The 15,861-nt window shown below is 40.9% G+C and overlaps 2 protein-coding genes across 2 annotated transcripts; one reads left to right on the top strand and one right to left on the bottom strand.

The window, feature by feature from the left end:
* Positions 1–354: 354 nt before the first annotated feature.
* On the bottom strand, positions 355–7,313 carry chdh (choline dehydrogenase). Its single transcript, XM_066697738.1, has 8 exons — positions 7,228–7,313; positions 5,368–6,136; positions 4,688–4,839; positions 3,575–3,704; positions 3,199–3,333; positions 2,825–2,967; positions 1,995–2,097; positions 355–1,840 (listed from the first exon to the last, which is right to left on the bottom strand). Exons 2-8 carry the CDS (start codon positions 6,080–6,082, stop codon positions 1,422–1,424), a joined length of 1,797 nt encoding a protein of 598 aa, XP_066553835.1. The 5' UTR covers positions 6,083–6,136; positions 7,228–7,313; the 3' UTR covers positions 355–1,421.
* An 888-nt stretch (positions 7,314–8,201) lies between these two features.
* On the top strand, positions 8,202–15,815 carry il17rb (interleukin 17 receptor B). Its single transcript, XM_066697731.1, has 11 exons — positions 8,202–8,254; positions 8,777–8,801; positions 9,012–9,158; positions 10,284–10,402; positions 10,865–10,991; positions 11,260–11,307; positions 11,549–11,718; positions 11,976–12,038; positions 12,415–12,487; positions 13,170–13,244; positions 13,502–15,815. Exons 5-11 carry the CDS (start codon positions 10,865–10,867, stop codon positions 14,155–14,157), a joined length of 1,212 nt encoding a protein of 403 aa, XP_066553828.1. The 5' UTR covers positions 8,202–8,254; positions 8,777–8,801; positions 9,012–9,158; positions 10,284–10,402; the 3' UTR covers positions 14,158–15,815.
* Positions 15,816–15,861: the final 46 nt, after the last annotated feature.

The raw sequence follows: 15,861 nt of genomic DNA, 5'->3' as shown, positions 1-15,861 counted from the left end.
TGAAGAAAAAAAATAATGAATTGGTTTCTTCTATACCAATGGTATTTAAATATTAGCACATAGCTGTCTGTCATTGCACAAGTAAATGTATAGTGCTATTGTTTCTCATTTTATTTTATATGAATTTCAAATCTTTGTGTAATAAGGTGAACTGATTTGTACTTTCCTGTGACTGTATGTACGGTATAGTGAGATCTATATTTGTAATTTCAATGCCACCTTTTGATGCTGGGATTATGTAATACATTCAAGGTGCACTGGTCTTTATCTCTGTAATAAAACCAGTTTGCGGGTTAGCAAATAAAATAACAAATCTTGAAAAGTAATGTACAAGAGTTTACAAAGAAACAGCAATTAATTTAATAATGTTTGGTCACTTTTTTATTTATTGAAATAAACATGTATTTAAATATATGGATAACAATGTAAAATATGTACAAAATATTAAGACATATTTAAAAGAAAAGATGTGTGGTAATGTATTTTACTTGAAAGCCCTGATACACTTTAAATCTTTACATTTTTATTCAGTAAACATGATTTCACACACTAGCAACTGACACAGTACTTTCTGTACCTAGGTTTTGTATCAATGGAATATTTTGTTTTGTATTTTTATTTTAACTTTGGCCTGGATCAAGCTTACAGATCGAAACTGAATCAATTTTATTTTCTATTGATTACTATTGAATAAAGTAATACTGAACTATATGAGGTTCAACATGGTGCATGTTTATAGCATTGCCGATTTGTTTGTGACGATCACTATGTATTCAGAATGAGTTAACGATCGGGTTTAAATCATTAGCATTGATACAAAAGTTAAAAAGAATATATAAGTGCGAGTTTGAGTTCCTTCATTTGTATTTGAAAGTGTTTTGTGTTGACAGTGCTGGTGAGACCAGTCAGTTTGTGCTGAAGTAAGACAGGTATTGTTTAGTAGGCGTTGAGATCATTACATACTTCACAGTCTGGTAGAAGGGCAACACAAAGGTTTGATTACATAGATGTTTTTGTTTGTTGTTGTTGGTTGACTATTGCAGTGAAATTACCCTTTGTGTTATTATAACTACAGCATGAGCAGACAAGTAAAATTAAGTCAATGGACCCAAAACGGGCTCAGATACATCCAGCATTAAGACTAGTTTAGCCTGCTAAGTAAACAACGGTTAATAAGTGTCTTTTACGCCACTGAAATTGTCAGTGTTTGTGCTACGGCTCAGGTTTGTTTGTGTAAAGCAGAGGATGCACCTGAATGAATACTCTTAATCCTGGGTGATCCATTCAAGGCTTGCGGTTCTGAATCTTGAACTCATGTGGACGGAAATGTGGACCGCCTCTTCAGCAGCACATACACTTAATCATGGACCAGTACGTACTCCCAAGAGGCTGGCAAGGTTTGATTTATTTCCAGAGGTCCATTATCGCTGAGTCTCCAGACTGCTGGGTCGGTACACCGGCACGTTCGTCTCCCGAAGAGGCGGGACTCCCTTGATGGCGTCCGCGGCCTTCTCCGCCATCATGATGGTCGGGGCGTTGAGGTTCCCGCTGACGATGCTGGGCATGATAGAGGCGTCCACCACCCGCAGGTTCTCCACCCCGATCACCCGGGTGTCGGCGTCCACCACCGCCGTCGGGTCGGAGGGCTGCCCCATCTTGCAGGTACAGGAAGGGTGGTAGGCGGTGTCCGCTTTCGCCCTGACGAAGGCATCGATGTCTTTGTCGGACTGGACGTGGCTCCCCGGCAGGGCTTCTTGGCCGCGGAACTTGTCGAAGGCCTTCTGGGCGAAAATCTCCCTGGAGAGTTTAACGCACTGCCTGAACTCCCACACATCAATATCTGTGGAGATGGGGGGGACAATTAAAAGATTTAACTGGCTTTCATTACTTCACACCAGCTACTGAAAAATACAGCTAGCAAAAGAGCACAGGTTTAGAGACAAACTTGATAGGAGACTCTTAAGTCTGATGTTCCTTTGGATGGGAAACTTTACCTGTGGACATATAGTTTGGCTCAATGATGGGGTGGTCTAGAGGACTGGCTGTCTTGAGCTTTAACCAGCCGATGCTTGTGCTTCTCATTGGTCCAACATGTACCTACATTAGAAACGCAGTGTCAGACTTCGCGCCGCATCTTGCATGGCAAATTTTAAGGCAACTGCGAGCACGAAAGTAAACAAAAGTAAATCAATTGATTATCTGAAAAAATAATCAGACTGAGATGCACGCCGGAAGCTGTAGATTTCTCACCATTTCCTGTGGCATCACAACCATCAGCAAGCACAACATTCACAAGTCAGTACAAGTTTGCAATAGTTGGTGCTAAACTGAAACTTTTACACAAATAGCCAATGTGTTCTCGCATCACTAGAATTGATCATGTTTTCAATCGATCGAAGCAAGTGTCTATGTGCACAAATATGCTGCTCCTTGAATGTGTCTAGTTCCTTGTTTAGGGTTGTAATAAAGGACATTTAATTTTTTGAAAATGCAGCCTACTGAGAGAGATGCTTTTATACTACATATACAAAATCCTGCATATACACCAAGAACCACAAGCCTATAAAGACTTTTACATGCTTGAGCAGCAGATATCCGCAAATACAATAAAGCTGACTATTTCAGTTCAGTACTATGTGGTAACACACACAAAATATATTTCCAGAGAACAAATATAATTTAATCGGGAAGGAATTTAGCGGACAACAATGTTAAATGAACTGCGAAGGTCTTTTACACTTGAATTGCGCCATTGCAAATTGAGATCAGAGACGTCTTGCACGGAGACGTCTGTTTTTTTCCCACTGCGTACTTGAGAACTCACTTGATAGGCTTCAAGTTTAGGGTTGATGCGCCCATGGTCTATGACTTGAGTGGGCAGAAAATGAAACTGGATATCTGGGTGTGTCACGCCTGGACGACTCCTGATGAAGCCTCCAGTCTCAAGGTGGTTAGTGGCACCATATCCTGAGGAAAACAGGATTAAATGTTTCTGTATTACGTAACTACGGCACTACACTTAACTGCTTTCTTTATTATATACAAAGCCCTTTTGGTTACTGTTAAAAAATACATTTTATTCTGTAAATGCAATGCCATTCTACCTATATTTTGACTGATGCAGGTTCCCTGTGAACTGAGACAGAATATACGAGACCCACACAACTGAAGCTGTGCAGGTTAGGTAAGTGAACGTACCTGTGAACTTCAGTAACCATTCCAGACCAATCTTCACCATGGGGATCGGCTGCTGTGCTTTGTACAGCGTTATGGGTTGGGTGCACTCCTGCTGCACGTAAATTTCAAGGTGATCTTGCAGATTACTGCCCACCCCTAGAACACAAAATGAAACACTTGAATTTGTCACTGATCTCCAGTCAGTGAATTCCCCTAGTTACATATAATCTAGACGTGTTTATGGAGCAAGTTACCCATTACTGTTATTCCTGCTTCTGCATTTGGTTACCATCCACCCCGGCAGTCACCCTTTCATAATTATTCAAAGAGGAGAACTTGCGCCTTTTAAAATATCAAATTGAAAGGGTTTAAAGAGTTCAAACAGTTAAAATATCACCTGGAAGATGCGCCACCACAGGAATGTCCAGCTTTTTGAGATCATCTGCGTTTCCAATCCCAGACAGCATGAGCAGCTGAGGGGAGTTGATAGCTCCCCCGCTCAGGACGACCTCCTTCTCTGCGTACACCTGCGCAACAAGGTGCGACACATCAGTGCTGTCTACGTCCTTCAGCATCTGCTACAGAGTAACCCCTTACCAGCGGGAGAGTGAAGGGGAAGGTATCTCCTCTCATGCACGTTTGCTGTCACCCCTCAGCCACAGAATACCCTTTACTGACCGCAGAGAGAGAACGCCATATCGAAACACATAATGCCGTGTACTTATCATATGCCAACTCCAATTCAACAGCACAATCAGGATCTACACTTATCTTCCTGATTTAAATTCAGAATCGATAACTGTAAATCCACTCGTCATTAGAGATACATTTTGTAAGAACAAATATTTTCAGTACAGATACAAATTTCGTTTTTAGTTTTTTATATATTTAAAGTATACTAAAGCATTTTGTTTAGGTCCAGGCATTATATGGTTAAGTGCTAAGAGCTATGTTTGCGTAGCCAAAATAATAAATAATCCAGACAACAGGTGTTAACAGACAGGTGAAGGTTTATCTCCTGACAAACAGAATATGTTAGAAAAGACACCATATATAAATACCAACACCATCTACAGCACCAGAGTTCCTCCATAGTAAAGATTCAGTTTTCAATATAATTTCTTTTTATCTCAAGAGAATGAAAACTAATATATAAAAATGGTAATTCCACGCTTTACCCGTTTTTGCGGCACCACTCCTAAATGGATGGATCTGCAGACAAAACCACACATTTTCTGTTTATTCCACAAATCTTGGGTTCTTCATAGTCAACATGAAAAGATTTGGTTTGTTTGTATGTATATTTTAAAAATAGAACAAGCCTAAGGCGCACAAGGCTTTAAATATCAGCTGAATGCTCATCTATTGAGACACACGCCTGTCCGGTGCGGTCCTGGAGCACACGCATTACAGTACAATCACACACAAGTCAAAGTCAGAAGGTACATTCATAGTTTGGCCTCCAAAGGTAAATAATTATATGATGAGTGTTTAGTCAGCCCAGCCTTACCTTTTTCTTTTCCCCATTTTGTATATATTCAACTCCCACGGCTTTTGTTCCCTCAAACAGCACCTTGGTTGTCAAGCATTGAACTTCAGTCTTCAGGTTTGGTCGTGTCATGGCTGGTCGCAGGTATGCACTCGCGGTGCTCCATCTTTTACCTGGGGATGGGATTAACTGTGTACCTGAGATTCTTGCTGAATTCAATTGTCTTCTGCAAATGCCTAAGATAATATTGCACCCATAATCATCTCTGGCCATATCCCCTTACCCTCAGCAGTCGACCCTCACATTTAATATAACATAAGAACACGAGAAAGGTCTTGAACAAGAGGACTTGCCCATCATGCTTATTCGGATTCATTTACCTAGGGATGGAATGGAAAAAGGCCCGGGAAACACTTACTTCACGAACACCACATGCTATTATTTAGAGCAAGGGTGACTCCTGGAGGTTTGAAGTGATTGGTCTGTGACTGAGACACCTACAAATGTACCTCTGGCATTTGTCTGCTCATTGAAAAACCATCTACAACTCCGGAATAGAGCACAAGTGACATGTGATTCAAAATTAAACGGAAACTAAGACGTAAGTAATGTTTAATAATCTGAAAGGGGCATCTCCTCTATAACCACCCAGCAATATACATACTATATAGTTTTTTTTTACCACAAATATTATGACATACCTTTGTGGATCGTCATGTCCATCCAGCCGACCCCTTCCTGCTGGTAGCCGTTCATGTCGTCTGTGAAGGGGTATCCCGCCTGCTGACCAGCCTCTAAGAAGGCGTGGTGCAGTGGATGGTTGGTCTTTCCTCTCGAGACATGTAAAGGCCCATCTCCTCCCCGGTACTGGCTTGCTCCCAGCTCATGGCTCTGGGCCTTCTTGAAATACGGGAGGCAGTGTTCATAGTCCCAGCCGGTGGCGCCCTCCTGTTGCCAGCGATCGTAGTCCTCCGCGTGGCCCCGGATGTACACCATGGCGTTCAAGGAAGAGGACCCACCCCACACTCTGCCCCTTGGCCAATACATGACCCGGTTGTCCATGTGCTTCTGGGCCGTGGTGTGGTAATACCAGTTGTACTTCTCGTCACACAGGTTGTAAGTCAGAGCGGCGGGCATGTGGATCTTCCAGGACAGACGCGTACTGTTCAGGAACAGGTCTCTGGGGCCCGCCTCCAGGAGGAGCACGGCATCGTTGGGGTTTTCAGAGAGCCGGTTGGCCAGCACGCAGCCCGAGGACCCGGCTCCCACCACCACGTAGGTAAAGGACTGGTTCTTCCTCGCTGTCGCTGAGGTGCTGATTGGATGCTCTGGTTGCTTCAGCATTGGGAACAGCCTTTGCCATGCTCTTGTTGTCCTCAGCATTCCCACACCACTCGTCAGGACTGTGGAAATCATGGCTTTCCTCCTCTTTCGCAGAATATGTCTCACGGTCTTTATATCCGGGTCACACTTTAAAATAATGATTGATGAATTAATCACTAATTAAGTAATGAATATATGACTAGCACAGGGTTAGCACATTTATTTGCCCATTTCTTCAGTTTTTCCCTCACTGTATATGTATATATGTGTATAATTGATTTATTTGTTTGATTTTTCAGGAAGCCTTCCATATGTTAATGCTACTATCATCGAAATTTAAGGGTATAACAGGAAACAGTTTAGATGTAATTATAATCATCCATTTAATGAAAAGATGAATTACACTCATCGAAATAAGGTACTTTTGTGTGCGTGTGCGTGCTTGTGTGTGCATGTGTGTGGGTGGGTATGACATGCAGTAGTCATTCTCCACTTGGACGGCCCCTGCATCACACCTGCCGACTCCTTATGGTCTTTATATCAATACATTCTTGTTAATGTGATTTGTCCCAGTGTGGGTGGTGATGCGAGCTGAAGGAGGAAGAATACAGCTGACCTTTGGCACATTTTCACATGATTCATTATCAGGCAAATTATTACAGTACTAAACCACAGGGGAATTATGTCAAATCAATTAAAACATTCAAGACTAAATAGTGATTTATAAATCTGTGTAAAGATTTAAATGTTGGTGTTTCAGTACTGTTTAGTCATTGTAAAGTGTATGTATTCTCAAATTTTAGACTACAACAATTAATCAATAAAAAAAGAATAAAAATCATGCATGCGTCATTAGTCCGAGGTTATCAAGTTCATTTGGACATTAGTTTTGTGTAGTAAGGCCCACTTGTAAGATGTCTTGATATGTGATCAATATTCTGTCAGTTATATCTGATACACGAGTTTGCATTCAGTTTGAATACCTTGCAATTCAAAAGAGAAAACATGCAAAGTCGCACAGTTGGACTCTTGCATTGCCCTCCCTCTCTCTCTCCCTCTCTCTCTCTCTCTCTCTCTCTCTCTCTCTCTCTCTCTCTCTCTCACTGAAATGTTACACCAGCTCCAGTCACCGCACAAGTACATACAAGACGCGCATTCATGAATTTCGGCACTTTCTTTTTTCCTGAATGATTCATTATCTTTAAAATGATTTTGCAATGCATGGCAAAGCGACTTACCCGTCAAATGCAAACAACAGCTGTGAAGTCACAGATCCCTGCCCACGTCTCGTTAGGAAACTTGGCCAAAGGGCGGAGTTGGCTGAAGTCCCCAGCCGGGGTTTCTACAGCGGAGCGGACTGACCGCGCAGGGCCGCCGTAGCCAGAACAGAGGGGGCTTGTGTGAGTTGTTGCCCCATGCAGCTCCAGTCAGGACAGAGGGGGGGTTGTCACATTGAGAGATGTATCCCCCCCCCAATGTGTGTGTTTTAATTGCCTATTGTGAAATTGGGGGGCAACATTTGTATGGGGGGTGGGGGGGGGGGGGGTATCCTAGGGGGTATATATATTAACATAGGGGGATTCAGATTGAAATGAGGGATTTGATATGTTTTGTGTTATTAGGTTCTTACATGTATTTTATTTACCCCCCGAGGTCGATATATCAGTGTACAATATACAGCAGCTGTCAGTGCACAATCGGGGGGCTGTTGGACCTGTTTTGGGGGGAAATGCCAGCTGCCCCCACACATCGCCAGGTGTTACACTTACGGAGATATTATGTGACATACATGACTCTGGTGAAGTATGAGAAGTACATCTTAAAACACACGTGTGCATCGCATCGAATTAAAGTGATTGCGCTTAGTGCTCAGTGATGCCCCCAATAAATGACACACACAGTACGAAATGGATCAAGTGTTCATACATGTTGAGATGTTCAGCTCGTAGGGTTGGGGTGGAGGGGGGGTACAAAGTCGCACCAGGTCATTGTACACATTCTAGTCATTATAATTGGAATTAAAGCTTAACGGATTCTTTCTTTCCATGCGCCTGGCATGAAAAGCAACATTTTGTGATGGCAAAAAGCGGACTATTTTCCAGATGTTGGTGTCAGGGCGGTGCGGGGCGGGGCGGGGCGGGGCGGTGCGGGGGCGGCGGGCCGCTGTGTATAAACCCGCAGCCGGACCCGCAGTCTGCGCACAGCAGCGCAATGCGGCGCCTCCTGCTCCTGTGTGCGCTGGGCTGCGCGGCGGCTCTGCAGCAGGTGAGGGAAGATGCGTCGCATTCATTCATTAAAGATACTTGCTGTGTCTGCTAGTGCTTGGGGTTGGTTGACGTTTTTATCGGTGTTGTTTGTGTAACAATCTCTATTCGTTAATTGGCTCCCACTTTACAACGGGCACCGGTTTCATTAATTGATGTATGGATCTGACAGGAATGACACATGAGTTCTGCTGTCAATCACAGACATGACAAGTGAGGGGTCGGGGCTGATACATGTGATTTATATACTTTTCCTGGGGAATTGGTGCCTTTTGTCGGGTCACACTTTAAAATAATGATCGATGTATTAATCAATCTATCCACTAATTAAGTAATGAATATATGACTAGCACAGGGTTAGCACATTTATTTGCCATTTCTTCATCTAAGTTCTGATGATAATCCCATGTACAACAGGGTTAGGTATTCATCTGTTAATCCTGGGGTGTCCATACTTTCATTCATGAGGAATTACTGTGAAGTGTTACTATTAATTATTACTTCTAACTGTTTTGTCCTACAGGAAGTTACCTGTGTAGAGGAAAGTGGTGAGTACACACTTTAAGCAACGTCTCTGTGCTTTCCAAAAGATAACCTCGATCTATAACAGCCTGTTACCATTGCAGACACACACCTGCTCCATACAGTGATTTATGAATTGTTTGCAGTACAATGTCATGATTGTGTTTCTGTCCTGTATTAGGGACCTGCTTTTGTTCTTCAGTAAGTTATTTTAACCTGAGCATTATTAATTCAAGGTGACGGCCCCCCAGATGAATGGACTGTGGAGCATGAGTTCACCCCCTCGTCTCCGGGGTCCCTAAGTGTTACTCTGGCTGAGACCGGACACACGCCGCCCTCCGAAGGGCCCCTGCTAAATATCAGCTGGTCCCTTAATGTGGACGGTAATCCAGTCTTAATCTAATTAAAACATCATAATTCTGCTTTTACAGTTACTATATATATATATATATATATATATATATATACAGCAAAATCTGCAGTTTTGAAATCCCAGTGTTAATAATATAGTGTTAAAATCAGTGTTGTTTCAACCCAAAAAAGATTCAGTTTGACACTTTGAGAGTTAAACCATCTTGAGAGTCAGTGTTAACACTGGGTGTTAAATTAAAGAGTGTTGATTTTACACTGTACTGGTGTAAAACCAAACAACTTACCATACTCACAACGCATTGTGGTAGTTTCCAGAATAATGGTTGTTTTATGGTTTTATTTTTTCTTAATAATTGCATAAATGTTAATTATTGTACATTAATTATTGTTTCAGGGTAAAATGTATCTTTATCCACCAATGTATTTATATTTGTGTTGTCAGATTATTCTACCCTAACTCTGAACTCATGTCTCTGGGTCAACCCCAGACCAGAATGTTGGCTATTCATCTGTTTGTGGTGGTGCTTGTAAGCATTACCTGTATGTGCCTGACCCGTTTGCGTGTTTGATTGGGTCTGGGTGTTTATTTACTGAAAAGTAAACTGTAAACCAATATATATTTTCTCTCTCTAACAAAGGACTGCTAGATTTTAATACACAGTATCAATTATACACATGCACACATTTCTGATCATCCAGAGTGTATAGAAGCAAATCTTGTGGTAATGCTAGTTATCGTTTGATTGATAAAAGCAGAGTAAACAGGGGTTTGGCAATTTGATGGAGTAACAGAGTTAACACTGGTGAGAGTAGTGCAGTGTTAAATAAATTAAAACAAACACTTATAGAGTTGCTTATTTAACTCCCTGAGAGCAGAATGTTTAACTCTGAGGCTGCGTGAAAATGACAACTCTGTTGAAAGTGTTCATTTTACTCTGGTGAGTATGGATTATATAAACACTTTTTTAGAGTTAATTTTAACACTATTGGAGTTCATTCAACACTGGTGAATTTACTGTGTATACATAATAGTACAGTTTTAGACTATCTGAGTTGCAATCATGAGCACTCACTGCTCTTTTATTAATTGTATATGTATATATGTGTATAATTGATTTATTTGTTTGATTTTTCAGGAAGCCTTCCATATCTTAATGCTACTATCATCGAAATTGACGGGTATAACAGGAAACAGTTTCGATGTAATTATAAACATCCATTTAATGAAAAGATTAATTACACTCATCAAAATAAGGTACTTTTGTGTGTGTGTGCGTGTGCATGTGACATGCAGTAGTCATTCTCCACTCGGATGGCCACATCACACCTGCTGACCTGTGACTTTGCAGGTCACCTCACTGTATCTCAGACACTGCGGCAGTGAGGACTGTGACTGCAGAATCATATCTACATATCAAACTCTGTACTTAGTAGTTTATTTTATGTACAAAACGAATGTCATGTTATATCTTTTTTTTTTTGGGGGGGGGGATTGTATAAAGTACACTATCACTAAAAGTTATTTGTCCTTAAATATTCAATCCATGTACACTGATGTGATCACACCATTATTGCAACTGCAATGGCTAGGTCATGACGTAGAGGGCTTCTGGACTGTTCAATGGTTAGAATGGGAAAGTAATACACACTGGGGTCTCACTGACAGACAGCATCTTATCGTTACACTTTTAAGGAAATTGATTTCTGCTCTTTACAGATGTGGTTCCACTTCAGTGGATTTACTGCTACACCTGGCAAATTGTATTCTGTAAGCGCTCTCAACATCCCACCGCCAAACATCGGAGGAGATTATGACAGTGAGCCAGAACAGTTCAACACACCAGGTAAGTCATTATCATATCTTAGGCATTCATATCATTGTGTTCTTGTTATTGAAGAGAATGTTGTTCCCCATGTATCGACTGAGATGACAAGGCAGTGTATCACATAACAAGTATTACACTGCTGACAGCCACCGTATGTCACTTTGGGGCAGGTGTCTTTTCTCTTCGAAATGAAAAAGCACAAAGTGAATTGAACGTCTTTACAATATGCCATAGGCTTAAAATACACTTCAGTTTATTGTATCAGTGACCGCCTTGTTCCTTTCAGATTGCACCGACGAGAGAATGAGGCTCTATGAATATTGCGTTGCAATGGGTAAGGGTCTGAACAGGACTTCATGATATAAAGTGTGTATTCAGCACTTATCTCTAATGGGTTTTTGGATTACGCTGTAATTGGATTTGTATACATTTCTGCTGCTGATAGTGTTTTGTTGAAGATTTTTTGTTTGGTTGTGTTTTTTGTGGAGTCTTTGGCATAGTTTTTGTCTAGGTGTCATTATTGGTAATTTTCTAATGTCATTACGTTAATGTTTGATTTGGGTTTGGGCTGACAGGATCCACATGGGACCCAAATATAACTACTGTCTACCGAGGAAATAGCGTTGATATCACCTTTACCTCCAGTAGGCACTCCCAAAGGTACATACTTTATTTGTACAGCTGTGGCCCCCCACCCATAAACCTTCACAACTGCGATTTGGTGAACAACACCGACTTCACCACGGTAAGTGATGGCAAATTATCCCAATATAAAAACATGTAAATGCAACACCTTGTGCACTACAAAACAAGCCAAATCTTTTATGCCACCTTCCTTTCTTGACCAGACGATGTTGCAGTAAAAAAAATTACAGATCATGATTTCTCATGTAAACAAGGTCTCATAATGTAGTGCAATGTGTATATGTATGTATATAGTCTTGTTCTGCAGCATTACGGTGAGTTTGTCGAGGTGTTGATGTATTTTTATGCATCACACAGGACAAACCCAGAATAACCCAGACACTGAATGCATCTCAAGAGTGTGAATATCTGCTTATTCAGGTACAAGCCCTTTATCGAGTCTCGGTTACACTTTAACCACACGCACAGCTTCATGCACACTGGAGTCTCTCAAGGGGTTTTTGGTTGAGTTTCTAGTGGTTTACTTCTCGCCCTGCATATAGAGAGAACTTTCCTCTTGTCGTGAGTTTCTTATGATGGAGTTACTGATATATCTGCTTGGGTAGAAGGCAGGACTCTTGTGTATTACGCACCTTTGTGGCGCATTTTGAAGCTCAGTCGTGCACAACAAAAGACGTTAAAGAAATGACCAATGTTATTTAAATGATCGATTATCAAACAAAATATTTTTTTTTGATTGAGTTTTTTTTTTTAAGTGAAATGTTTTGATTTAATTTGATTGAATCTCTTTTAACAGATAGTCCCACATTTTCATGAATGTGAATTGAATTGTGTGAGAGTGAATGCAAAGGTGAACTGCAGCCAACCAGGTAGGTGTTTATTAAAGCACACCGTTATTACTTCGATCTTCTCTTCCCAGGAATGTATGTTTCTGATGATAGCCTCCGAAGTCCAGAGTATCACTTATGCACTTGTTCGTTCCTAGCAGTCTTTTGCTTTCATGTAGAACTCATATTAAACAGACGTTTTTATTACATCTATTTATTTTGATAAGTTATAATGAAAGTACCCGGGAATGTAATCAATATCTATGATCTTATTCAAGGTGTATTCCAAATGTAGGTCTCCAATGTTAATGCTAATACTATAGAGCCTTTAATGTAATAACTATGGATTCCTTTCACTATAATTTAGAAGACAAAACAGAGTATCCAGAATCCAGTAAGTTTACAATGTATACTAATCATTGTGGCAGTCCATGTCAATGTTTGTACAGTTCTGTTTTATTAGTATACATTTATTAGTATCTAAAATGCACTCACAAAACAGGATTTAGAAAAAAATAAATCTTCCTAGTTTTTAAAATTACCCACGGTGGGTTTATATCATTTAAACAAAAGCTGAATAATTAAATATTTCAAGCTGTAGGCCATTTAATACCATCATCTATATTCAATCCATAATGAGTTCAATTACTGCTGGTCTGGATTGATTTTATACATAGTCATTAGTTTTCTCACTATAAATCCAATATTTTACTCGTCTTTTCAGCACCTTCATATAACGCTGGTGTTCTCATTGCCATGACTGTTGCTGGGATTTCACTCTGCGGCATCTTCATTTTGTGTAAGTTGCTATATACTGTATAAGCATGTCTTGGTAATAGTTTATATTTCTGCATATGCACAAAGCAGTCTTTGAAAATGGTATCATTTATATTTGGTTTGATATGAAGGAGTGTAAGTTATTGAAAATACAATTACAGACATGTTTTATGCGAGAGGGTTTTAGCTTTTAACAGTTATGGAAGGGGACAACTTTGAAATGTTGATTTACATCTACATCCTCTGATACTGTGTTTTTAATTTTATTTTTATTTGTAGATAAGATCAGCTGGTGTGGTAGAAACACTGGCACAAGCACACAAACACCCTTCACAGTCCTTATAGTTTATCCTCCAGGAAGCAGCGTTTTGCAGAAGACGGTGTTGATTTTTGCCGAATTCCTCCAATCGCACAGCAGATGCAAAGTCATTATAGACATCTGGCAGAGACAGAGGATCGCAGAGATCGGACCGGTCCGGTGGCTGGCCATACAGAAGGAAAGCGCTGACAAGATCATTGCCGTTTGTTCAGACAGCACCTCCAGGCAGTGGCCCGGCAGCAGTCTGGAGGTCCGGGACCAGACCGTTCCTGCCTCTACCGAAGACTTCTTCATCCTGGCGCTCAACATGTTCAGCAGTGACCTGAGACAAGATCTCTGCAAGTACATGGTTGTGTATTTTGGCGAGATTGCCAAAGGGAAGAGTCGCCATGTGGCTCTCAGGGCATGCAGGTCCTACTCTCTCATGAAAGACATTGAGAAGTTTTACCACAGTCTCCACAACATACCCCCGAACAATTCCTGTTGTATACGCCCAGCGTCTTCAATGGGGCCCACTTACACAACCGACACGAGCAAGAAACTGAGAGAAGCAATACGCGAGTTAAAGGAGTGGGAGGAGCTTCAGTTGAGCTCCACAACGCAAGATCTCCGCTGACGGGCATCTGCACTGGTGTTTAGAAAACTGTTGTAAGTCGAGACATTATTTACCAGATGCGCCGTGTTATAAATGACTGTTACATTCCTGGAAACTCATATCTTAAATATACCAAAATTGATTATGGAAATGGAGGAAAACTAAATAAAAGAGTACTACATGCCTTTACAAACATGTAAAATATTAAGGGTGTACAGTTGGTACAGCATGAAACTAATTTTTGGGGGTCAAAACTTTAACTGTACTGTTTAATGTTGAATATTTCTGGGGGAAAACGAATCAAGCCATTATACTAGGGGTTTTATGCATTATACAATATTAGTAATAAGATTTCACTGGAATAAGAGTTTCTACTATATTTAGGTTAAAAGCAAAAACTAAAAAACAAAACAAAAAATGAATGTGGCTGCCAGCTACCATTATCAATAGATGAGGTGACGATACATGTGCTTGGCACAAGTGTCTGGAATATAAGAAGTTGGAATATGGATGCAGAATGTGTCCTTTACAGCCCGTGTACACATGGTAAGAGGATGAGTGTTTATGCTATACATCAGGATGAGCAGCTCGCTTCCTACTGCAAACCCATATGTACCAGTATGTTTCAATTCCACCTGTGATCTTGTTGTGATCTGGTGTTCCTGTGGCCTAACGTTTAAGGACAGACTTTTTCTTTTGTGCATAGTTTCTCTCCTCTGGAAGTCAGTATTTAGAGATTGTATTGGTATGTGGGTGTTAAATCCCTTCAAAGCATTAATGCCGATATTTTCACCACTCAGTCACGCAGTGACTGTCCGAAGAAGCCCTAGTTTGTAAATCATTAATCTAAACCTAACAGTACTCCTTATCAGAGACTGATTAAAGGTCCTGTCAGTAAACAGCCCGTTACAGCAGGTGGACTTTTTATCAGGACAAGCCGATCTGTCCCCCACCTCAATGTGTGTTGAAAGGAGATGGTTTTTCATTTGAATTTCATATTTGTTTACAGAGGAGAACAGATCAACCCTAAATTACTAGATTTAAACTTCCTTTGTTAACCCGGATCACTGCTCCCTGCATCCAGATCTGCAGGGACACATGGACCCGGGGGTCAAGGCATTCAAGACAGAAAACAGGAGACACTTCTTCACACAGAGAGGCGTCACAATCTGAACAAACTCCCCAGCGATGTGGCTGAAGAGACAATTTGGGAAAATTCAAAAACAGACTGGATAGGATCCTTGGATCACTTAGTTATTAATGGACACCAAACAAGCACAATGAGGTGAATGGCCTTCTCTCGATTGGACACTTTCTTATGTTCTTAATTTAATGTCTATTGCGCTCAACAATTCACTTCACATTAAAAGCTTTTTTGGGGAATTCAGAACTGCTGGTTTTGCCTTTTGAAAAATAAGAGATGCATCAATGAGATCAGCCATTTAACATCAGGCAGATCACGCCCTTGGTTTTGAACGATTCTGACAAACTGAGAAAACTGATTTTGATCTGGTACATTTTCCAGTCACTTTTGCTGCACAACACCCTACTGCTTCAGCCCAGTGTGAAACATCTGCTCATGTAGCGATCTTCACCACATCCTCTCGTTCTGAGAAACCCATGCGATCAGAGACTGGGATACGACCAGCGTGATCAGATACGGCGTTTCTGCACTATCACACCTAATCAGGAAAGCATTTGCACAGAGGCACTCAAGTTTGTTTC

Source organism: Amia ocellicauda, chromosome 3 (assembly GCF_036373705.1).
Source record: "Amia ocellicauda isolate fAmiCal2 chromosome 3, fAmiCal2.hap1, whole genome shotgun sequence".
Classification (NCBI taxonomy): domain Eukaryota; kingdom Metazoa; phylum Chordata; class Actinopteri; order Amiiformes; family Amiidae; genus Amia; species Amia ocellicauda.
This window is presented reverse-complemented; position numbering and strand designations above follow the sequence as displayed.

Coding starts and splice junctions, on each gene's coding strand:
- chdh (XM_066697738.1), bottom strand. CDS start 6,082: ATGATTTCCACAGTCCTGACGAGTGGTGTGGGAATGCTGAGGACAACA. Junction 2,098..2,824: donor CTAAACTTGAAGCCTATCAA/GTGAGTTCTCAA, acceptor TTTCTAATGTAG/GTACATGTTGGACCAATGAG. Junction 1,841..1,994: donor GCCAAACTATATGTCCACAG/GTAAAGTTTCCC, acceptor CCATCTCCACAG/ATATTGATGTGTGGGAGTTC.
- il17rb (XM_066697731.1), top strand. CDS start 10,865: ATGTGGTTCCACTTCAGTGGATTTACTGCTACACCTGGCAAATTGTAT. Junction 10,992..11,259: donor AGAACAGTTCAACACACCAG/GTAAGTCATTAT, acceptor TGTTCCTTTCAG/ATTGCACCGACGAGAGAATG. Junction 11,719..11,975: donor ACAACACCGACTTCACCACG/GTAAGTGATGGC, acceptor TGCATCACACAG/GACAAACCCAGAATAACCCA.